At 37.6% G+C, this 23420-nt stretch overlaps 1 protein-coding gene across 1 annotated transcript; it reads left to right on the forward strand.

Annotated features, from left to right (window-relative positions):
- Window positions 1-1414: 1414 nt before the first annotated feature.
- Window positions 1415-23309, forward strand: LOC114156195 (synaptic vesicle glycoprotein 2A-like). Its single transcript, XM_028036478.1, has 13 exons — window positions 1415-1601; window positions 7225-7903; window positions 9758-9938; window positions 11385-11536; window positions 12500-12633; window positions 12784-12873; window positions 13463-13570; window positions 13914-14002; window positions 14107-14271; window positions 15390-15523; window positions 17600-17806; window positions 17894-18053; window positions 19250-23309. Exons 2-13 carry the CDS (start codon window positions 7294-7296, stop codon window positions 19431-19433), a joined length of 2214 nt encoding a protein of 737 aa, XP_027892279.1. The 5' UTR covers window positions 1415-1601; window positions 7225-7293; the 3' UTR covers window positions 19434-23309.
- Window positions 23310-23420: the final 111 nt, after the last annotated feature.

Genomic DNA, 23420 nt, shown 5'->3' on the forward strand with positions numbered 1-23420 from the left:
CACCTCCAAGAAACACAGTGAAAAAATCAATGAATAGATTTTAAAAATATGCCAGCACGAGTTCTGTCTTAAATCCCATCAAAACCTATGAGAAAGATGAAAAGAGTTCAAAGGAGCTGAATGGCCAGCAGAGCCATAGAGAGCTTATTTGTACAGCAGAGGTCACACAGTCATTCTTACAGCATTGTGAAACTGAAGCTCTATAATAATAATAATAAAAGGTACAATTTTCTAGATTGTCCCTATTTTCAAGCTATAACTTGGCAATATAATGTTTGGATGGATCTCTTCAACATGGAGTAAATAAATGTGTTAAAACTACATTTACAAGTCTGAACAGTAAACATGTCCAGAGTTACTTTGCAAACTATACTTTTCATTTATGCTGATTAAAATATTTATTGAGAAGTTTCTTCAGAAATTATCACATGCAAACATTTTTTTTTTCAACAAAATTATACAATTCTAAACGATGCCTAGTTTCTACTCTAATTCAAGGAGATGAAGGATTGATAAATTCAGATATTCTCCATATAGATTTACAAAATATGGAGATTTTGTAAATCTCCATATTCTGTATAAGTCATGAATTATGTTCCAACTATCTGGGCTTGTGGGTAATTTGTCCTGGAGGCACATTCAATAAATGTTTCTAAATATTTTTAATATTTTAAAATATTTTAAAATATTAAAATGTTAGCATTTTTTTCCCCAGGGGTAATTAAAATAATAATTAAATAGTGAAACTTGAGAAGCTCATGCTTCTCAAGTAAATTAATACATCTATTAATGGCATCGTCCATAAGTTGCACAATAGTAAAATAGATTTGTGTGAAATCACTTAATTAATTAGAAACATAATTCTTGCAAGAAATTGGAGCAAATGTTTTGAAGACAAAAGCTTCTGAAACATTTGAACTCCGCCATTATGCTGCTGAAACTTGGTAAGACGCAGGTTCCACCATGTTCTCAAGGTTTCCCATCAACATAATGGAAATGTGATGTTTTTGTCCCCAGAAGAAGAAGAAGAAGAAGAAGGAGAAGAAGAGGCAGCAGACTGTTCTCAGAGGAGAGTTCACATTTTTCATATGGCGCATCTTCCCCGTGCAGACTGAGGAATAGCGAAGGGGTTGGCATGGTAACAGGAGTCAGGCGCGCTTGCATGTGCGCGTCGAGAGCGCACACATGTAGAATGATGATGCTAATGTCTGGAGATAATGGTGTTGGCAAAAAAAAAAAGAAGAAAAAAATGTGTGTTAATGCGCTGAACACACATAGATGGGTATAAACACATTTTATGCATCAAGACGAATTATTAAAAAAAAAAAAAAGGTGCAATCCTGCGCATATCTGCGCCGAAAGACCTTTCACTAAATATGAAGTGCGCTCGTGATGGGCTTCTAATGGAGGAGGGGTGGAGGTGGGAGTCCTGTGCTTCAGAGAGTGTGCGTGGACAGCGTGGGCTTCTCTCTTCTCCAGAGCGCACACACGGAGCATCATCACTCGGCTCACAGCAACAGCATTCTCCTCCTCCTCCTCCATCCGCCATCCTCTTCCTCACTATCTCCGGGCTGAAGAGAGGGGCGCTTGCAGGATTTACGGTAAGCATTAAATTATCACTAATTAAACCATTTGAGTCGCTCGTGGCCTCTTGGAGCGACGGGCATTTTCCCCCCTCTGCGCGTGTGCTTTCTTTCTCTACGCATTTAAGACATCATGTGAAAAGCGCGATGGGCGTGCTCGCCAGCAGTTTGCTTCACGCTAAAATTAGGATCGATTTTGTGAATCGAGAGAATCTGATCCAAGTCGTGACGGGCTGCTGCACGGCCGTGTGATTTCTAAGAATGAGCGCATCTGTCAGGAAATATTTGGCCGCGTTTGGTGCACAAGCGGTGTATAATTGGCCTTGTTAGCGACGTACAGCGGCCTTTTTTAAAAAAAAAAAAAAAATCTTGTTGCACACATTTGCTCTTTATTTCATCCTGTTGCTTCCTAAAGCCAAATAAGCACATCAAAGCTGTTTTCAACAGAAATATAAGGGCAGATAGTGGAGCCTTTCAGGAATGTTTTAGCGCTTTCTTTGGCTGTTGTGATGTTATCAGGTGTCCAGATGATTTATTTCTTCTCAGTGGATGGGAATCTCTGTACTATAAATAAGATGGTGATGTGAAGACAGGTTGTTCTGGTTGGCTCTGCAGGGGAACTATAAAGCTGATATTGATTGGGTTTTGTTTTTAATGGAGGACAAGCAAGAGGAGGAAAACTAATGGAGGCTTGTCAGTCTGAAGGAAAAAAAATATAGCTATCATTACTCCTCCTCATCATCAGGCCTTCCTCTTCTCCTCTTCTCTCAGCTGAGTGTTTGTGGCTGTGAGGAGAGACTCAGCTCAACAGAGACATATCTATCTATCTATCTATCTATCTATCTATCTATCTATCTATCTATCTATCTATCTATCTATCTATCTATCTATCTATCTATCTATCTATCTATCTATCTGATCATAGATCCTTCTTTCACGTGTATTCTTGTGGCTAAACTGCAAACAGTACTTTTTCTGTCTTTTCTTTTACTAAATTTCTTTCTTCTCGTGGAAAAGCACAAGATGGTTGAGACAGTTCTTCTTAGTCCTCAGCTTTATTATTGAACTATTCCAAGTTTCACACTGTTTTATATAGCACTTTTCTAAATGCACCCACAAATAACACAATTCCCCAAAACACGTCAAAGTAAGACACTCTGCAAACACGCTGTGATTTAAAATCAATTCTGTTCCGTCCGACAACTCAACTAAACTATTCCTTTAGCAACTTCCTTTCTGCCTGCTCTCAGCATACATTATCCCCTTGATGAAATCACAAGTTATTTGAAAGATCAGCAATACTGAAACATACAACATTTCCGCCACACCTGCAATCAGATGTTTTGGGGACATTTTGTACCCATTTTGTCCACCGGTATCTTAAGGTAATTTTCTATGCTCTACTCAGAGTGTACTGGGAGAAAATGTAGCTAAATTAACTCCAACAGCTAGGATTTACCAGATGTATTTTTGATTCGATGATGGGTTATGATGCATGAAGTCAACTAGAAGTTGGATGGAATTGACTCTAAAAAAAAACAGACTCTAGAAAAACTATTCATACTTTAAAATTGAGAATTTTCAGAGTTATTTATCTCTATAATAGTTTACCATCAAGAGAAATAAAGTGTTTGTCAATAGGTACATAATGAAGAAATGGATGGTTGAGGGTATGAACTGCAAATGGGAAGAAACAACATTTGAGAACAAAATGGGGATACAAACTGAAGACAATGTATTCCTTTTGAGCCGTATTAAGTAGTACAGAAATAAAAAAATATCACCGAAACCAAATCTCTACTTGCTGTTCTTGTTTATATACAGGCTTTAGTATTAGCTACAATGCAAATAAATAAAAGAGGATTATTGTTTGACCCATTTGAAGCCACTTAAAGTGAGATGTTAAGTGGCATCTGTACACAAATTATGCAGAAGAAGTTAAAATTGATCAAAATATCCAAATTCTTGTACCAAAAACTTGAATTTCTGCTTTAAGCACTCTCTCTCTTAAACTAAAATGAACTAAAATGAAACACTGTAACCACATAAAATCATCTGTCTGCTTAAAGGAAAGCACTACCAATATTGTTCAAGTAAGACACCTTTTGGGTGAGGGAACTGGTTAACGATTATTACGTCCATCTGGGGATATTATTAGGTTTGAGTCCTACAGTTTAGCCTGGCTGACCAGGCCCGGTTGGGTTCCTTTGATCTGTTCTCTTCATGCTGACAGGGAAATCTGCTGCCTCATGGCTGGAAATGCTGCCCAGGATGAAACATAAAATATAATTAAATCAACACACATGCAGAAGCTCTCATAAAGGCAGTAAAATTAGTTCTTGATACATCCTGGTTGGTATGACTTGTGTAAAACATGAGAAAAAAATAAGTAATGAAGCACTCAACATTGATATGAATGTCGAATTATTATTATTAGTTTTAGTTTTAAGGATTCATTTTATGTTGTTTTTTTTTCCCAGGATGGAATGAGCATGTTCAAAATATTAAAGTTGAGAATTTGGTTCACACATTTCAATTGATGACAGATTTTTTTTTAATGCGTGGGGGTTTAAAACATAGAAGATCAGTATACACTGATGTCTGGTTGAAATTAGTACTGCAGGTTTCACCTAAATCACATACTTTTTCTTTCTTTTTTTAGCAATTTAAAAGCTTCTGACTTAATTAAGGGTAAAAGGAAATGGCAAAAGCTTAGATATGGCTTTTAACCACAGGTCACAAATCTTTAATGGAAATTAAATCAGGGCTTTATTAGCCCCTTTCTAAAAGTTTAGTCCATCCTTTTCAAAACTAGTTTGCTATTCCTCCTGCAGCACTCAGTTGTGTCTATTTCATTTATTTTTTACATTTTCAACAGCCAAGTTGTTAATTTAAAAAAACAAGAAGTTCGAGACATTTTCCAGTTTCCATTACTGAAGCATGATGCTTCCACCGCCATGTTTCAACATTCTTAGCTTTTGAAGAGTCTAACTTTCCAACACAAACGATCAGTCTAAGATGAAAGGAAATTGATCGTGATTTTGTGGAACATTTTTTACAGACTGACATTGAAACGTTACTTTAGAAGCGTGAGGCATTTTGGATTGACATGCAAGAATCCTTCTCACCCAAAGCCTTAAGGAAGATTTATTCTAACATTTGACACTTTTTTCTTTTAGTAAATGTTGAATAAGATGTAACTGGAAGTTTTTAACATCAGTCAGCAGTAGTACTACGCTAATTCACATTTAGGTCTTTTATAAATACATATTTTCAGTAACAACAACCAGGCTTGAAGATCCCAAGATGAGGCTTTCAAACATAAGATCAGTGTTGCAACTTAAAAAGCATGGTGGTGGCAGCGTTATGCTGATTGGTTGAATAATGAAGAAGGAGGCCTACATTTAGATTTCTTAACTTAACCTCATATCACCTCATAGAAACTTTGACATTTTCCAACAGGTGTATGACTTGACCTGATTTTGATGCTCTTGCTCATTTATGGATTTTGCTCTAACGTCGGATCTGAGCCAAGAAGCCGACCAATTAGAATCAACTGGAAACTGTAAAAATATTAGACAAATTTGAGATCAGCAACTTAAATAAACTGAAGAAATTATACAGATTAGAGGAGGCCAGCAGGTGTTTTTATGGCAAGTCAGTGGAGCCATCCCACACCGTCAGTATTTTAAAGCGTGCTCTGGTTCGTTGTGTACTGTATACCTGCTTACTATTGAGAAGCACTGTTAGGACTGTTATTACCTGTCAGAGGTTGTTTCTGAAGCACCGGTGAAAGCGCAGCGACATCTCATCATTGTCTGTCTGCTTCTTCACTGCAGCACAAATTCAAAGTGACATCGCGCCTCATTGCACAGTCACCCGAGGCTTAGTGTGCTAGTACATAAACATATTGATGTGAGGCTCATCTAGCAAATGCGAGGACAAGTTTCTTGCCCTGAAAAACGGTCTTTACACTGCAAAATTTATTGGAGATGTGATCCCACAGCAGATGGGGGAATCAGGAGTCTGATTGCCAGCTTCTTCTTAATTTCATGGCTCATTTGCTGTTGCACGTGGCTTTGGCAAATTTATTACTTTGCATTTGTGCTGCTAATTAAATATTGTCAAACATGACATTTAACTGACGAAACAGAGCCAAGCTACTGGCTCATTCTGACTCACTTGTTAAGGTTTCCTTCCTTAGCTGTGTGGAAAATCGTCTTTTAGTGCTAGATTTGGAGATTTTATGGGTCAGGATCACAACACAGTCTGCTTTGTTTGAATTCCACACCGTTGCTTGTCACCTCAAATTGAGTAATGCACAACATTTCCATCAGAAACCATGTACTGCTTGAGGCCGGATGCTTTGGCTTGCAATTACAGTTAAGACCTTTCAGTGACTTGGCAGACACTGTGTCGATGGGAGAAAGCAACAGGTTTGATCTAAAGGTGGTTCCATATGGAAAATATAGGGCAGACTTTATAGCTTTGCTTGGGGATGAACAAAGATATGTCAGCATGCAAACATCCACCTCATCTTTGAACATCTCTTTATATGGTAGGCTTAGCATGTAGAAGTTACACCTACACTTGAATTTGTAACAATAGAGCATAAGTTTTGCACATTTTGTTTTGTGCAGATAACATGTTAGAAATTATTTGTGTTCAGTAAGCAAGATTATGTTATTTTGTATACCCTAATGTACAAACACTACTAAATAATGCACCTACAGAACTCAACGCAATCTTTTTTTCATTTTCATGGCGCAGCAGGCTCATACTGTACAGGTACATTCATCACACTGCTGCACCATGCAAAACCCAACAGTCTTAGGCTTACAGCAAACACGCAAAAGCAAGTAATCTTCTATAAAGCTTTGAAAAGAAGAAGTTTTTGTATTTTTTTTGTCAATGTTTCAGCCAACCTACCATTTAAAGATTTTTATGATGACAGAATAGGCAACTGTATGAAAAGATTATCGATGTCTCTGACTCCCTTCATTGAGAGGCCACCACTTTTCCTCTTTTGTGTTAAGCCACCCCCAACTGACTTCCTACTTTCACAGGTTAACACCTGACCAGCTATTTACCTCTTCGGTATTCAGATACCAAAGTCTGCAGGACATAACTCATCTCAGAATTAGCTGGGTCCTGGGGAAACTTGTCCGGATTCTCACAGCCATACTGAATGTCCCACCTCTTTTCCCCCTGTATCTCAGCTAACCTGAGTAGCCTTGGAAATGAGCTGAGCCACACAAATCACGCTTATTACAGCAGCTGGTTTCCCCCTTATTACAAAAGGCACTTGGGACTGATCCAGATATGATATTGTGACTTGCAGGAGTTCCAGGGATGTTGTTTTAATAATCTGGTGCCATCTGAAGGACTTCTCAATCACGCAGTGGTCCAATTGTTCTACGGTGTAATTATGTGATTTGTAATAAGAAAATTTGTAGTAACGTCGAGGCAAGGATTGATTTCACATTATGTTTTCAAATCAGAAGTTATTTGGTAGAGTTGCCGTTAAGCTGGTTGACTTTTTCCAAAAGCTTCTTACAGTAGTTTACTGGCATTTCAGCCCATTCCTCCTGACAGAACTGGTGTAAAACCTTTTTTCACTTTATATCTGTTGTCTCCTCAGGAGTATATCAAGTGAGCTGGGAGTCGCAAGACCTTTCTCCTCCATTGCTTCTTCTAAATTGTCTTTAAAATGGAGGACGGCTATCAAAACCGGACTGCTTTCATAAAAGGTGCCAAAGACATTGCGAAAGAAGTCAAGCGGCAAGCCTCAAAGAAAGTTGGCCGCTCGGTGGATCGGATGAGCGACGAGTACAGCAAGAGGTCCTACAGCCGCTTTGAAGAGGACGATGATGATGACTACCCTATGCAGGGGAGCCAAGATGGGGGCTACTACCGCAGCGACAGCCAGGCCGCCAACGACGACGAGGGTGGGCACAGTGACTCCACCGAGGGCCACGACGAGGACGACGAGATCTACGAGGGGGAGTACCAAGGAATCCCCAGGGCTGATTCTGGGAAAGGCGACCTGGCCGGAGGTCCTGGATCAATAACAGCCGGGGCTCAGCAGTTCAAAGATGTTGGGGCGTCCGAGGCGGCAAGGCGGAAGGACCAGGAGGAGCTGGCTCAGCAGTACGAGACCATTTTACAGGAATGTGGCCACGGGAAGTTCCAGTGGTCCCTGTACTTCGTGCTGGGGCTGGCACTGATGGCCGATGGCGTGGAAATCTTCGTGGTGGGGTTTGTCCTCCCCAGTGCAGAGAAGGATATGTGTCTGTCTGAACCCAGCAAAAGCATGCTTGGTAAGACTCATACTCCTGTGTGTCACAGATTAAGGTACTTGTTCAAGTCCTATTTAAAACATTTCAATGACTCACTGTTGCTCTTGGCGACATGTCCCTTCATCACACTGTTTACACGTGTACTGATTATTCTGAGTCAGTTCCACATAAGCCAGAAGAGTCTCTGGGGAATTTTCAACTCTAGCTGCAGCCACTGGTCTTAGTTTTCTTTATAATTAATGGTTTGAAGATGTCACACTCTTTCCTGCTAATAGATTCCCAGAGATCCATCTCTGTTTATGCTCTGTGAAAATTTTGGGAGATAATCTAGAGCAGAAACAAGAGCAAGATAAAAAAGAAATTGTAGATGTGAAAGATTAGTCTGAACCGTTTATTTTTAATGGGTTAAGAACTGTTTCTTAAAGCATGTGTGTCCTCAAGCTAAGGTGTAACATTTAGGACTGAGAAATTGAAAATGAATAATTCTTTCAAAAACTACACTTTCTTTCGATGCCATTTGGGACCAGGTATGATAGAGAAAAACATTATATCTAAGAAGAGATCTTTTGTGCCTGCAGTTATTCATTTTGTTAATATTGGGTGTTCACTTTTTTGATAAATTGTCATAAGCACAATTGCTTAAACCTCTTGAGCTCATTGGTAGGATGCCTGCTTTGAATTCTGACAACAACAGAGCTCTTCTGTTTAATTTTCCAATGACTGTTAGGGAAAAGGTTATACAGTACGACTTAGTAACTTAACAAAATAAAGTCTGCAGTTTTTCAGAACTTACAGGTTCTGAAACCTGTAAGTTTTGGTTTCCAAAATGTTCAGTGAACTCACCAGCCATTTACCTTACTGGTTATTTTCAGGAAGTCAGAAGATATTTTCCTGGAACTTACAGGTTCCCAGAAATTGTCTAAAACTTTTGTGTATTTCTCTGAATTTAAAGGACTTTCTAAAAACCTTTAACCTACTGATCTGAAAGAGGGATGATGGACATCTAACGCTGACGTGATTTACAAGTTATAATCCTGAATGCACAATATAGTTTCCAAAAATCTGGAGGTTATTTTGTGGAACTTACTGCTTCATAATTCAGTTTACATAAAATACAAAATCTTAGTAGAAACTTCTAGGATTTTACTGGCTACTTTCTGAACTTACAGGACATTTGACAGGAATTTATACCTTGTAAATTCTAGAAACTAAATGAGTACTTTCTACAACTTTCTTGGGACTTACTTTAGTGAAGTTAAAGACCTTCTATGTGGAACTTAAAGGATATTTTTTGACAACTCTCCCAGATGTTACTAATTGTTTTCCTATCAAGCCAGCTACGGCAATTTAATTGATACAGAACAACAACCTGGTAAGCGCAAATATTTCAATTGTTAAATTCAAATGTGGTGTATTCCTGCAAACTGCTGGCACAAGATGCTTCAGGAAAGAGGTTCAAACAACTTCACAGCAAAGGATATTATTTGAAACTGCATGCAGAAAATCCGAATCAAGAGGAAATCTTGGCCCATTTGTTGAAATCCCTGTTGATCTTTAAACACAGCTTTTTTTTACAGTGCATATACAGAACCATACTAGCATTACTCAATGTATAGATCTTACTCTCAAATGAGTTTTGTCCTTATACACACTTTCCAACTTTAATTATTTAATCAACCCCAGTGTAAGAATTCAGCTTAGAAATATGCTCCAAGCACACTTGGTAGCAATCAAACACTACACAAGTAAAGGACATAATATCAAAGATTAATAAGACAGTGAATTAGTATTTTTGCTCAGAATTGGCTGATAGAAAAAAAATTATGTAAACATCAAATGTTGAAAGCTAACACATTTTGTTTGCTCTCCTGACAGGCCTCATCGTATACTTTGGGATGATGGTGGGGGCTTTCCTCTGGGGGGCTATGGCAGACCGGATAGGCCGTCGGCAGTCCCTCATCATCTCTCTGTCCATCAACAGTATCTTCTCCTTCTTCTCGTCCTTCGTTCAGGGTTACAGCACTTTTCTGTTTTGCCGCCTCCTCTCAGGTGTTGGGTAATTGCACCTTTAACTCTTTTTGTGAATTCCTCTATCCAACACATTAATGTACTATCTGAACAGTTCACTGTAATTGGGATTAGTAATGCCTCCCCTCCCCCCACTTGATAGTATTTTTGATGTTTGGGTGACCAGTTTATAACAGAAAATCAATGTAAAACCCTTTTACAATATTCCCTAAGAGAACAATTATCGTCATGTAGAGTTTTATTGTCATTCCAGTATTTTCCACTTCATTGAACTGGTGAATCGAAAGGTCAACATCATTCCCAGTGAGTTACAACCAATAACCTACTCAGTGATCACACAGGGCAGAAGAAGAAGCTTGAGTCATCCCTTATGTCTTTATATTTTGCTTCAAGCAGCCAGACTTTGTAATCCTTTAAGGTCATCTTCATTCATTTCTGAGGCTGCTTAGAAGAATGTTTTTCTTCCATATATCAAACATAACTATGGTCTTAAACTCAGAGCACCACTATTGTGTCTACACATGACAGGCAACAGAGAGAAGAATTGATTTTAAATCTCTAGGCACTTTATTCCTGACAGCCAGTCACAAATATACAATTTATTCCTAGTTCTTTGAGTTTTGAGTGAGAAAAATGCCAACAATGACACATTCTGGTATGTACTAAGTAAGAACTGTATTTTTGTATCCATTCCTCAAGGCAGACCAATCATCTAAAGGTCAAGCTGTTCCTTGGCTTCAGGTGTTTGCTTGTCTCTTTTTATTTATTAGCGCAAAGAACCAAAAAAAAACTCTCACTGGGAATAATGTATCTGTACAACAAGCCTCTAGTAACAAAGTTCCTAAAGATCAATGACAAAATAAGCTGTATATGAAGTTGTTTATTACGAGCAGACTACAATTAAACATTGGATGATGTACAGCTCAGGGTAAGTTAATTGAAAATACATTGAACCTTTTAAAGACACCCAGAAAGTCATGGTATCCTTTACTCTTTAAACAAAATCAGAAACGTCTGTGTCCTTGGCAGCGGAATAAATAGCAACTGTGGATGATTTAAAGCAACAATAGCAAAGCTTTTTGGTACCAAACGAGACAGCAAAACAAACACAACAAGAGTCAAATTCTCTCTGCCCAACAGTCACTGTTGTCTTGTGTCACTGGTCCAGATAATAGCAGTGGTTTTAAATAACTCCCTGCTGCAACATTTTTGATTAAAATGGCTGAATTATCTCCTCAATCTGTCAGCAAGCTATACAGAAATAGATTATTGATCCATTCATCACAAGCAAAAATGATGAAGAAGGGAAATTTCTGAAAACACGCAGGGCAGTGGCAGGGTTAAGGACCACTACCCAAATGCATTCTGGCATTTTGGGCTATAAAGTGAACAAATTAAAAATAGTTATACTTTCCTTTACAATGGGATAAAACCCCTCTCCCCAATGCTGACCTTTGGACTCTAACCTTTACAGAATTGGTGGCTCAATTCCCATCGTGTTCTCCTACTACTCTGAATTTCTGTCCCAAGAGAAGCGCGGCGAGCACCTCAGCTGGCTCTGCATGTTCTGGATGATTGGAGGAATTTATGCGTCCGCCATGGCCTGGGCCATCATCCCACACTATGGTGAGCATGGAAATGCAAATGATCAAGACACAGAAATGTTAAGGAACATTAGGGACAACATGTTGGGCTCTACAGTCTTTTCATATTTCCTTCCACATTCATTGTGTGCTGCTTGTTGCTTTGATTCAGTTCCATAGTCTTCCTTTTCAGCCACTTGGTCTCAGTCTTTTACTGTCTAATCTGTGTAAACATACATATACTGTATATAAAGTTTGCCTCTATTCTGCTGTCCTACTCTGCCAACCTTTGTTACTTGTCATTTTAAAAAATTGTTTTGGATTTGCATGCAAGAATTCTTCTCACCCAAAGTCCTTAAGGAAGATTAAGGCCTGCAAATTAGTATAATTTTTATGTAATCTTGCAAAGATCCTGTCAATTCAGATTCAAATAATCTGCTTGCCTTCTTTTCAACTCTTTGTAGCCCTTTGTGATTGTAAGACAAATTTAATTAGCCTACTATATGACCACTCATTTTCACTCAAAAACAAAAACAAACATCAACAACAAAAAAAAAACAACAACCCCCCATATTTGGTTCATTGCTGGGGGGTTTTCAGCAAGTGCAACATTTATTGCAAACAGTGGAGGTACTTATAACACCCACTAACCAAGTGACTCAGTAATGTGAACATATGTCAAATATGTGGAGCTCCTATATCTGGTTTACTTTCATCAAATGATCCAAAACATGTAGGCGGTATTTTGCAGAGATCCATTTTCGGCCAAACACCATCTGGTTAATTATCGCATGTTACACACAGTGACTGAAAAAAAGCACAGTTTGTGAGCTCAAACTCACGCCTCTGAGCAAATAATGACGAGATATTTTGTATTTATGTTGGGTTTCAGCAAGTTAACTCACCAATATAAGTTTTTGACTTTATATTGACTTATGGTTGTAACTAATTTTTCTGTTTCCGTTTGGTTAAATATCTTTTGTTGTCATTTGTCTTTACTTCCAAGGGTGGAGTTTCCAGATGGGCTCAGCGTATCAGTTCCACAGCTGGCGAGTGTTTGTGTTGGTCTGTGCGTTTCCTTCTGTTGCAGCCATCGCTGCACTCAACGCCATGCCTGAGAGCCCACGCTTCTACTTAGAGGTGTGCATAACAGTTGACAGTCAGTCTTTTTAAAGCTTTACACATTCTTTGAGGTTTTACCGCTAAAAGCTTGGTGGAATAAATATATATATACATATTTAAATTTTTTTAGTCAGAAGTGACACGTCTTTATCTTCTTTTTCAAAACAGAATGGGAAGCATGATGAAGGCTGGATGATTCTGAAGCAAGTTCATGACACAAACATGAGAGCTAAAGGACACCCAGAGAGGGTGTTCACTGTGAGTATCCTTGAGAAATATTTGTTGCAATCATTGAAACCAAAAGTTGAAAAAGATGCAAATGTGACAGACAATAAACATCACTTCATAAATGCTAGCTGGGAAAAACATCTTGCAATCTTGCAGTTACCTGCTTTCATTACTGTGCAACATTCAGAATGTATTGTTATATAATTTATATATTGCATATACTGTATACCGTTTGATCAAATTCTAGACTCTAAAGGCTCAGAAACTGAACTTTAAGATAACAGTTGTGAGCTTAAATCTTATTTTATCGGTCAAATCAAATCGGTTTTTATTTGTGTAGTACCAAATTATATCAACATAAAAAGATGGTTAACATTTAATAAATTATAAACCATCATTGGAAAACTGCTTTTTGCATATACTCTGGTTATCTTTGTCAATGAAGACCTGAAGTACGTAACTATGACAAGAACAAAAAACCACAGAGAATTGTAATGGGGCAAATATTTTCTCTCTACATTGTTTTTATGAGATAAGCTTAAGCCAACAAGGTTTTCAAACATATTTCCTGAATTGGCTACTATGAAAGCCTGACTGTCTTGTGTCTGATTATTCCAAGGTCACCACAATAAAGACTGTGAAGCAGGTTGATGAGTTGGTGGACATTGGAACCGACACCCCCGTCTGGCAGCGCTACAGACTGAAGATTATGAGTCTCTCCCAACAGGTCAGTAAAACTGTCAGAGTTACAAATGTGCTTTTTTAAAACCCAGATTGTTTTTTTTTCATGTCACACTCTGCAGCACAGCCACAGTACTGCGACACAGTTCTATTAGATTATGATGCATTCAGCCTACTTTCTGCTAAATGCAACGCCTACACCCTCCGTCCTGAATAAATAACACTTAACGAGGGTTGGGACTGGGTTTTGATTCTCAAATTTCGTTCTCACTCTCTTAGAAGCACGCAAAGCTTAGAAAGTAGCTTCAAAGACTAATTAGATCAAAGCCAGATACGGATTTATTTCTTTTAAATGAATCTCGTTTTTTTTCTCTCGTCACATGCTGCAGATACGGAACAACATTCTTGCCTGCTTTAGCCCTGAATACAAAAGGACCACCTTTATGCTCATGGCTGTTTGGTTCAGCATGTCCTTCAGGTAAACAGAAGAGCCCCGTCACTGTTCCTGTAGTATCTCATGTATATCATGCTCATTTTTCGTGCTTCTTTTTTCGTCTGTCTTTTCTTCAAAAAACCTTGCAGCTACTATGGGCTGACGGTGTGGTTCCCTGACATGATCAAGTACATCCAGAAGCAGGAATATGAATCACGGACAAAGACCTTCACCAAGGAGCGAGTGGAGCACGTCACTTTTAACTTCACCCTAGAAAACCAAGTCCATCTCGATGGATACTATTTTAATGACAAGTAGGGCTTTCTTCGTATACTGATGTGTAGCAAATATGGAACATGATGACCTCTGTTAGATAAAATGAGTTACATTGGCATATGATTGAAATGGTTCTTTTAAAAATCACAATATTGATAGTTCAATTGAAACTCAAAGATCATATTGGAACTAGACTATAACAAAATCAAAAATCAGCCAATTATTTACCATGCAAAGGTGTTTCATTTTCAGAACATAAAAAACGAAAGTCTATTTGGATCTAAATCTTCAAAATACCAATTAAATGGACTAAAATCAAAAGTCTATGATGGTCTGCTGTTCTCTGAAATTCAAACAAAAGTTTCACAGGTAATTTTGAGTTGTTACCTGTGAAACTGGGGTCTGGCAATTTTCATCTGACACATACATCAGGTGTTTGGTGACTCCCCCCTCTGATGAATTCAAATTCAAAAATACTTCATTAATCCCAGAGGGAAATTAAATGCTGTTATAACTTATATTATCCGAGTTTCTTCAAAAGGTTGTTGTAGATACTGACTGGGCAAGGATGATCTCATGTAGCACTCTGTTGTACCGCGAATCTAAGGATTTGTGGGTGCAGTTGAAGCATTATTTCTGCTTTTAGGATGTTAATCAGCTTCTCCCAGTTGTAAACCGCCTTGTTTCTTTGATTATGCATCATAGCAAATGTCCATAAGTAAAAATGTATCAAGAAAAATACTTCCAGCTGCAAATCATCTAAAATCAGAGAGAATACTTGGCCAAAAATCATTATGCTTCTGCCAGAAACTGAGGAAGAAAAAGACAAGTGAGAATTTAAAGCTACTGGATCATTGTGTCATAATTGAAATGAATCAATTATGAATCATTTCAAAAGCTTTTAAACTTTGCGAAAATCATCATTAAAATACACAATTTAACATAATAAAACAGGGACAGGAACACTGACGCGCTGTCACAGTGAATGCTTTTTCCAAAAGCCCAAAATGTAATCTGACTACATTACATTTAGTCAGATTAATGTAATGTACACATTTGTGTGAAAAGTCCGATTCTTAAAGGTGGCGCCCGCAATATAAATTAGTTATTCAAAAGTCTGTAGTGCAACTGAGTTATCTAAAGTTTGTGTGTGCAGGTTCCTCAGCCTGAAGATGAAGTCCATGGTGTTTGAAGACTCAGTGTTTGAAGAGTGCTACTTTGAGGACGTCACCTCCACACACACATTCTTCAGGAACTGCACCTTCATCGCCAGCTTGTTTTACAACACAGGTAAATACTATTACAGCAAATATTACAGTTAAATGTGATTTGGTGGGGAGTATGGTTTTAATTTTAAAACTGTTGTCCGGTCATACTTCAGGACAGGTAGTTATAATGACAATGTGATATTTTGTCTTTATTCCTTGAATCTCCCCTGCAAAAAAACAAAGCAAAACAAAACAATGGTTTGACAAGACAAGCGAAAGCAGAAACAACATGTCCTATTTTACAAGACTGTATGTGTCGTTTTTATATTTCTATAATTCATCGAGATGGAAATTAGAATAGAAAAGAAAATCTGAGAAAATCTTTATTTGGGAATGTTACTATTACTGATAATAATAATGTAATAATGGACAAACAAGAAGGATTGCAGTAAGTAATGAGGAAGACTAATTCTACTCAAGTCAGTAAATGGTTTTCTGAATTCTTTGAAATAAACACAAAGGGAACAAATACTTACACTTACAGTTTACATTTATCCATGGAAATTAGTTAGCTTAAAATTAATACACATAAATTAATCATTCGATTTTACAGTGAAATACCCAGAAAAAGAAGAGCAGTGAGAAACAACAGAAACCCTGTGATGCTTGTTACCCTGGGTTGCTCTTTAGCTGCACCAATCGTAACCACAACAACACAAACAAATCCAGCACAGAAACAGACTGACGGGATTGGATGAGACGCAGCTCTTTGAGATTTAGAGAGCATAAATCGAACAGGGAACATGAGACAAACTTATCCGTGTGGGTGGAGACAGACTCACTTAAAGGCTCTTGTGACCGTCCTCTGCTTGTGGTTTTGATTCCTGCCGAAGGTCTAAATCAACATGTCAGAGTTGAAGCTGGGAATCACATCTGAGAGACTCTAACGCTTCTTTTGCTGACATTTTGTAGCCCTTCATTCTTAGCTGTGACAGATTTATTCTCGCCTATTTTTCTCAGGGAAAGCAGCAACCTCTTTCCTCTCACGCTTGAAGCCGACGACATATTCTTTTATTTCCGTCACTCATCCATAAAACATTTTTTTTTTTTAAAGCATTGGATGACTGTAGTTTTAACATTGCCTTGGGGAAATCTATGTTCCCCAAGACAATGCTGGGGAATGTAACATTGTTCAGACAGCTTATGATTAGCTGTCTGAGCTGCTAATCATAAGCAGCTCAGACAGAAATATAGACAAACTGGAGCTGGAATAGGTCATTCTGAAAAGACAATTCAGTGTGCACAAGTTTAAGTTTAAGCAGTGGAAATATGGTAAGCCATTGTGTCATATTTTCTTCAAGTCATTGGAGCAGGTCCGGGAGAATCAGAAGACAGTGCTATTGTTTTTTTTATTATTTTTGTTACTCTGGATTTTTGTTGGCTGTTGCATAACCATGGCAACTTTTTGTTGCTATGGTTATTCATGAAAAAAAAACTTTCACAAAGTTAAAAAGTAAGAGCAAACATCCTTTCAACAACAACATCTAAAATTAAATAAATAAAAACAATGCTTCCACCCCAAAAATTATGAACGTAAAGAATGAATCAGAAGTGAGCGGGATGGTTCTGGAGGGATGCCAAAGACTTGAGACTGGTTCCCTTTCCAGTGGGACGGCCACCATAAACATACACAGACAATAGAATGGTTTTAGATCAAAGCATTTTCTGCTTTAGAATGGCCTAGTTAAAGTCCAGGCATAAACCCAATTGGGAATGTGTGGCAAGACTTGAAAATGGAGGGTGATTTCTGATTTTCATCCAATCAGTTGAGAGAGATGTCTGCTTCAGGTTAGATACTGACTTCACATAAAAACACCTGAAAACCCCACATCTGAACTCTAAACCTTAAAACAACTTCTGTCTAAGCAATGACAGGCAGTTTAGTGTCTCATCTAAGGTCAAAAAAACAAATCTGTCATTCCCATTTTTTAAAATGGAATGCAAATTACTGCTTGCCGTACTAAACAAATGCGACAGGGAGTTCACCACACTGTATTTTTGTAATGTTTTAAGAGCCGTTCTTTTTCACCTTTGATCCGAGTCTCTGAAGTTGCAAGTCCTCTGTGGGAAAAATTACGCAACTTCTTTCTCTCCTCAGATTTGTTCAAGTACAGGCTTATCAACAGCAAGCTGATCAACAGCACGTTCCTCCACAACAAAGAGGGCTGCATGCTGGACTTCAGCGATGACTTCAACAACGCCTACATGATATACTTTGTCAACTTCCTTGGCACACTAGCTGTGCTCCCCGGGAACATTGTGTCTGCACTTTTGATGGACAAAATCGGCCGCTTGAGGATGCTGGGTAGGAAAACGCAATCAAGTTTGAATATTGACATTTGGCATGGCTGCAAAATTGATTTAAAAGTTATGTTCTTTTCTTCTTCCCCAGCGGGATCTAGCATCATCTCCTGTGTCAGCTGCTTCTTCTTGATGTTCGGCAACAGCGAGTCGGGGATGATCGCCCTCTTATGTCTGTTTGGTGGCATCAGCATCGCCTCGTGGAACGCCCTGGATGTGATAACGGTGGAGCTGTACCCGTCAGATAAAAGGTAGCACAGCAGCAGCACAGAATAGCTTCATAGTTAATCATTTCTGGATTGGTAACTATGGAGACCCCTCTGACTGAGGTGCCAGAAGTGAAAACTATTTATTTGTTTTAAATGATCACCTTTAAATCTTTTTTTGTTGGAATAAATCCTGCAGCTTTTTTTTTAGATTTTAAAATGAGTAGTTTATGATTCTAAAACGGTGTTTGGTAAATGTTTTTACATCCAAAAAGTTTTGACAGATTTTATGCTACATCTTTATGACACCAAACTCCTTTCTATTGGTGTTTTAATTGCTCGAAGTGGTCTTCATTAATAGTTACCCTGGTTTTTTGAGAACCAAATGTCTTTCTGTTTTTATCGTTGTTTTTGTTGTCTTTGGTGTTTTTTAAATTGATTCAGCTAGACAAAATGGAACCAAATTGCATCTTTGTGACAGTAATATTGAAAAGATGCAAAACACAAAAGATCGTTTCCACTGCGATCGTCAATAAATATAAAACCCAATGAAACATAAAACAAGGGACATAATGGTTACAAAACAATTAGTGAGGACAGAAAAAATAAGAGTAATGGATTAAATAAAAAATAGCAGAGAATTAAAGAGATAAAATAATCTAGACTATTTACATCAAATATTTAAAAATTACAAATGTTATCTAAAATTTAAAAGTCACCTTAGTAAATAGGGCTGAATCTAAATGTATGCCACACTTTTTAGATTTTTACTTATAAAAAAAAAATCCAAATAATTGATCAATTTATAATTATGCAATACTTTGTGTTGCTCTGTACACAAAGTTTCAGTAAAATACATCAAAGTTTGTGGTTGCATGAAAAAATCGGAGCATTTTCTGCCATGTGTACAAACGTCACTGGTTAAGGAGAGCCTTTTTATGCCTGAATGAGTCATAGGTCAGAAGTAAGTGGATGTATAAAAGGAAAAAAGATTCTGAAAATTGGCAGGTACTGGATTGAAAATGAGGGGGGAAAGCATTAAGTCACCTGCAAAACAAACAAACAAGAAGAAATCGTCAAACGACCTTCAGAAAGCCTAAGGAAAGCTTTTTGAGGAGATGACAAGAAAGCATTCCTACTCAGACACAAAAAGAGGAAGGATTTAGGACTTTTGCACAAAACTTTATGTTAAAGTATTCTACATTTTGGAACTGATAGCTGCTCTCTGTTCTTGTCTTCAGGACCACAGCGTTCGGTTTCCTGAACGCCCTCTGCAAACTGGCAGCTGTTCTGGGCATCAGCATCTTCCAGTCGTTTGTGGGCATCACTAAGGCCGTACCCATCTTATTCGCCGGCGGTGCACTCGCCGCCGGCAGTTTCCTCGCGACAAAGCTGCCTGAGACGAGAGGCCAGGTGTTGCAGTAAGGCAGACGACCAGCAGAGTTCAGCCAGAGGGAGAGTGATAGGCCTGAACATCCCAGAGAGCTTCAGCGCTGCCCGTTCGTTTCACAGCAACAGTAGAGACTGCCTGTCCCCCTATTGTAAGCCCAGAATCCTTTGAAATGTGGATTGTATCGTTCAATGTCAGGAATTAAAGAAGAGCAAACTTTTTTTTTTTTTTAGAAAACCCGCACAAAATCTCAATACCTGTGGCTTATGTTCAGCTGCTCTGGCAGGTATTACAAAAGTCTAATCCTACAAAGGTGGTTAATTATGTATTTGTACAAAGACACAGTCACAGTGGAATGGCAGAAAATACTGAAAAGAAGAAGCATTTGTTGGGGGAAAGATTTAGCTCATGCAAGATGAAATCGCAGCGTTCTTCTTTACTCGTGTGTCTTAATCTCCATGACTGGTTTACAGAGCTGTTACTTATTTTACTGTTTTCTAAGTAGTTCAGTTCATCACTGCCAGACCCACTGGGAGCTAGTATTACCTACCAAAACCCACTAACACATTTCAGTAAAGCTGACTTCCTCAGACAGAAGGAGATGCATTTCACAGGATTCTTAGTTAGATCTAGTTCCTCAGTGTCAAGCCCATGTTTACCCTCCCTCTTGTGTGACAGTTTGTGGATGCTCATGGGTGAGAGGGATGGATTTTAGTCAAATGTTTATGTGTGAGAGGAGAACATAGTGTGCTTTTTGTCTGCATTAGTTGTGTGTTTTAAGGGAGCCAGTTGTGTTTGAGCTTTTGTGGATGGGAAAACTGTGAAGCTGAAATGTTTGTTTTAGGTGAAAATCAGGTTTTGGAGTTAGCTTAATGTACATCGATCTAATTGACTGCTTGTTTTTATGTCAGCAGAATGTTTTCATATTTTGATTTATTGTAGTCCATAAAGATTCAACATAACTGTCTGTCATCTTATGTCCTCAGACTCAGGAGGAAATCTATTACATAGTTTTACTCTAAAGTTGATTTGTTTCTTATTGAGTTCATAATTCCCCAATCTGATTTACTTTTTTTGTCCTTGAGGTCAGTGAGTGATTTGCAGATACCAAGACTCACTGTGATATTATATTAAAATTAGTCCTAAAACTCTGTAAATAAAACTCTGCAGCTTTAAATTCCAGTAAAACAGAACCCAAAATTTATTCAGGATTACACTTACGAGCACACCAGTCCAGGATGTGCTGCTTCAAACGTCATACAATTTAACAACTAGTATTGCTGCTGCTTCATGCACAGCTCTTTCTTTGGCATGAAAAACTGTTTAGTAATGTTTGAGAACATAGTGCAGAGCATGCCACAATGGCACAGACAGAAAACTGCAGCAGTTTCTGCTTGGGAACAGATCAAGTCCTTCCTTATCACGTTTTAACTTCATTAAACAAATGGGACCAAAACTCAAAAAACAGGCAGCAGAGCATATAGGGAAGGTGTGAGTTAATTTTAAGGGCTCCTGTTCAGTCATTCCTCACCGTATAAATTTTTTACTGAAAAATTTTTGCTCGCTGCACCGCTCTCCAACTTCATACTAAAACATTCTGAATACAAAGTGGATTGTACTTATTACTGATTCTTGGTGTCATTTGTCTGAAGTTTTACATCATCGTGTGTGCTGACAATCAGTGAGTGTGAGATTCTGACCTTAACACATCCTCTAAATTGTGTACATGTGTTTACTAGTAGCGTACTGTTATTTTATAGTTGTGGGCGGCACAAAATTAAATCTGCAAAAGGACGAGGAGAGGAATTTCTAAAAGAATATGTTGTTGAGATGGTTCTTATTACGAATAAAGATAATTACTTTCACATAATTGTTTACTACTACACATATTTTTTGAAGTAAGAAAAAAATATAATTCATAAATTTGTTTTTAAATTCCTCTATTTTTTCTATTTATAGTTGTATTAATATATTATTGATATAAAAGTACTTAACATTTTTTTTCCATTAGCGAAGTGGACTTGCCCAAAACCAAAATAATCTTTGAAACACAACATAAGAATACGTTTTAAAAGATTAGGGCTTAAAGTAAAGGAAATAATTGCACAATATAAACTTAGAAACACTACAGACTTATTTTTATGTCATTCCAAAGTCAGACCGCTATTGACTTCTGTTAGCATAGTTTAGCATAGTAAATGTGGTGCAAACGTATTAGCACTGGAAGTGCAAGGCTGCCAGATGTTCAGTAACTTTATACAACTACATTTATTCTTTCACATATGAACAAAAACTGTTGCTTCATGTAGTTCATGTGCAACTAGCGTTAGCCGTGTAGCATAGCTAGCTAATACAGCAAGTTGTGAAAGCAGCAGATAAAAATGACATGAGTTATTTCTTCAAAAGTCATCGAGTTTGTTCATGATCCATTTATTGATTTCTATTGATCTTTTATACCTCCCATAAAAACTGCTTTTTCTACATACCTGTTAAAATATTTTTGCTGCAACTACAATGCTAAATGAAACTAGCTGTTTATTGAATCAAATATTGGAGCTTATTTCAATAGATACCACCTGAATGAAAAACAAAATCACTAAACATGATGGTTCACACGGTTAGTTAATTAGATTTTTTCATCAGGATAGATTTGAATGTCTTCGAAAAGGCCTTAAATGAAGCCAAACTCAGAGACATGACCTGACTGATTAAACACAAGGCAAAAGCGTGACTAAAATCCACAAAAATAACTTTTTTACCCGTCAGATTTCTGTATCCAGCCGATCTTGACGCATGTTTGTATCGTATTGTCTAATCTCTTGGATGTCCTGTATGCCAGCTGTTTTTGTCCAAAGCAAGAGAAGCAGTGTTTTTGTTGTATGATGACATAGATCTGTTGCTTGCAATGATTGTTCTTTATCAAAGTGGGGTCAACGTTGGTCGAACTTGATTATGTGACATGACAGTTAGTCGATGGTAACTGTGCTCCTTGTACAGCTTGGACCCAAGTTACCTTAATACACTCATATAGTTTATCAATAAATATCTGAGGATGATGCTGCTTGAAACATCAATCTTGTCAGAGATACAAGAAAGGGAAGGCCGGGAAGAGGCAATCGTAATGGGAGCCAAAACCTACTTGTTTGAGTTTATGAAAGAGGACAGGTAAGCAATAAGAAGGGCCATGACTTATTAAAACGTTTCCTGTTAAAGTTTAAGCTCCTGTCCAAAATGTAACCAACTGTTGCTATCTGTAAAATCTATACATGTACAAATGAAGAACCTATTTCTGGTTTGAGTTTTATGGCAGCATAAAGACACCAGAATTACTTCCCTTGATTATGGTGGTCTGTTAAAGGTGTTTTCATGGCATGATATTTGTCTGATCAACTCTTATGAACATTCAAATGGGTTCAGAATGACTTGTTTACAAAAAAAAAGGATCTACCCATAACACTCATTTGCAGAGAACAGTGAGAATCCTTCATTTTATGTGGGATAAAAGGAGTATACATTTGTGTTTTATTCAGTTTGACTCTGATCTGTTTATTAACTAATAAAGGGTCTTCTCTAAATGTAAGTTCACTTCAAAATTCAGTGTATCGTGTGTGGAAACTGTAAATGTTTCTATGTAAAAGTATGGACTTTGTGGAAAAAAAAAGATCAAGGAAACAATTCTAAAAAGTTAAATATGAAAAAAAAATCTATTATGTGTTGTCTGTGTTTTGTAAATGAAGACTGAAAATCTTGGTAAATATAGTATTTATTATCATGGATATTGAGATTATTTTGGTGATGCTGAAAAGGTGCTGTATGTATTTTCTGTGAGATTTGTTCATTATGCTGGGTTTTGCACATTTGTGCCAGTTATCCAGTTCTACGAGAAAAATTATAATGAAAATAAAAATAATAAAAAAATAATGTCTTGCATTGCATTTAAAGGTAAGTTTGATACATTTAAGTCTAAATGCAGTTTGAAATTTCTTTTGAACTTATAGAATATTTCCACAGGAAGTGCATTA

Source organism: Xiphophorus couchianus, chromosome 13 (assembly GCF_001444195.1).
Source record: "Xiphophorus couchianus chromosome 13, X_couchianus-1.0, whole genome shotgun sequence".
In the NCBI taxonomy this organism is placed as follows: Eukaryota; Metazoa; Chordata; class Actinopteri; order Cyprinodontiformes; family Poeciliidae; genus Xiphophorus; species Xiphophorus couchianus.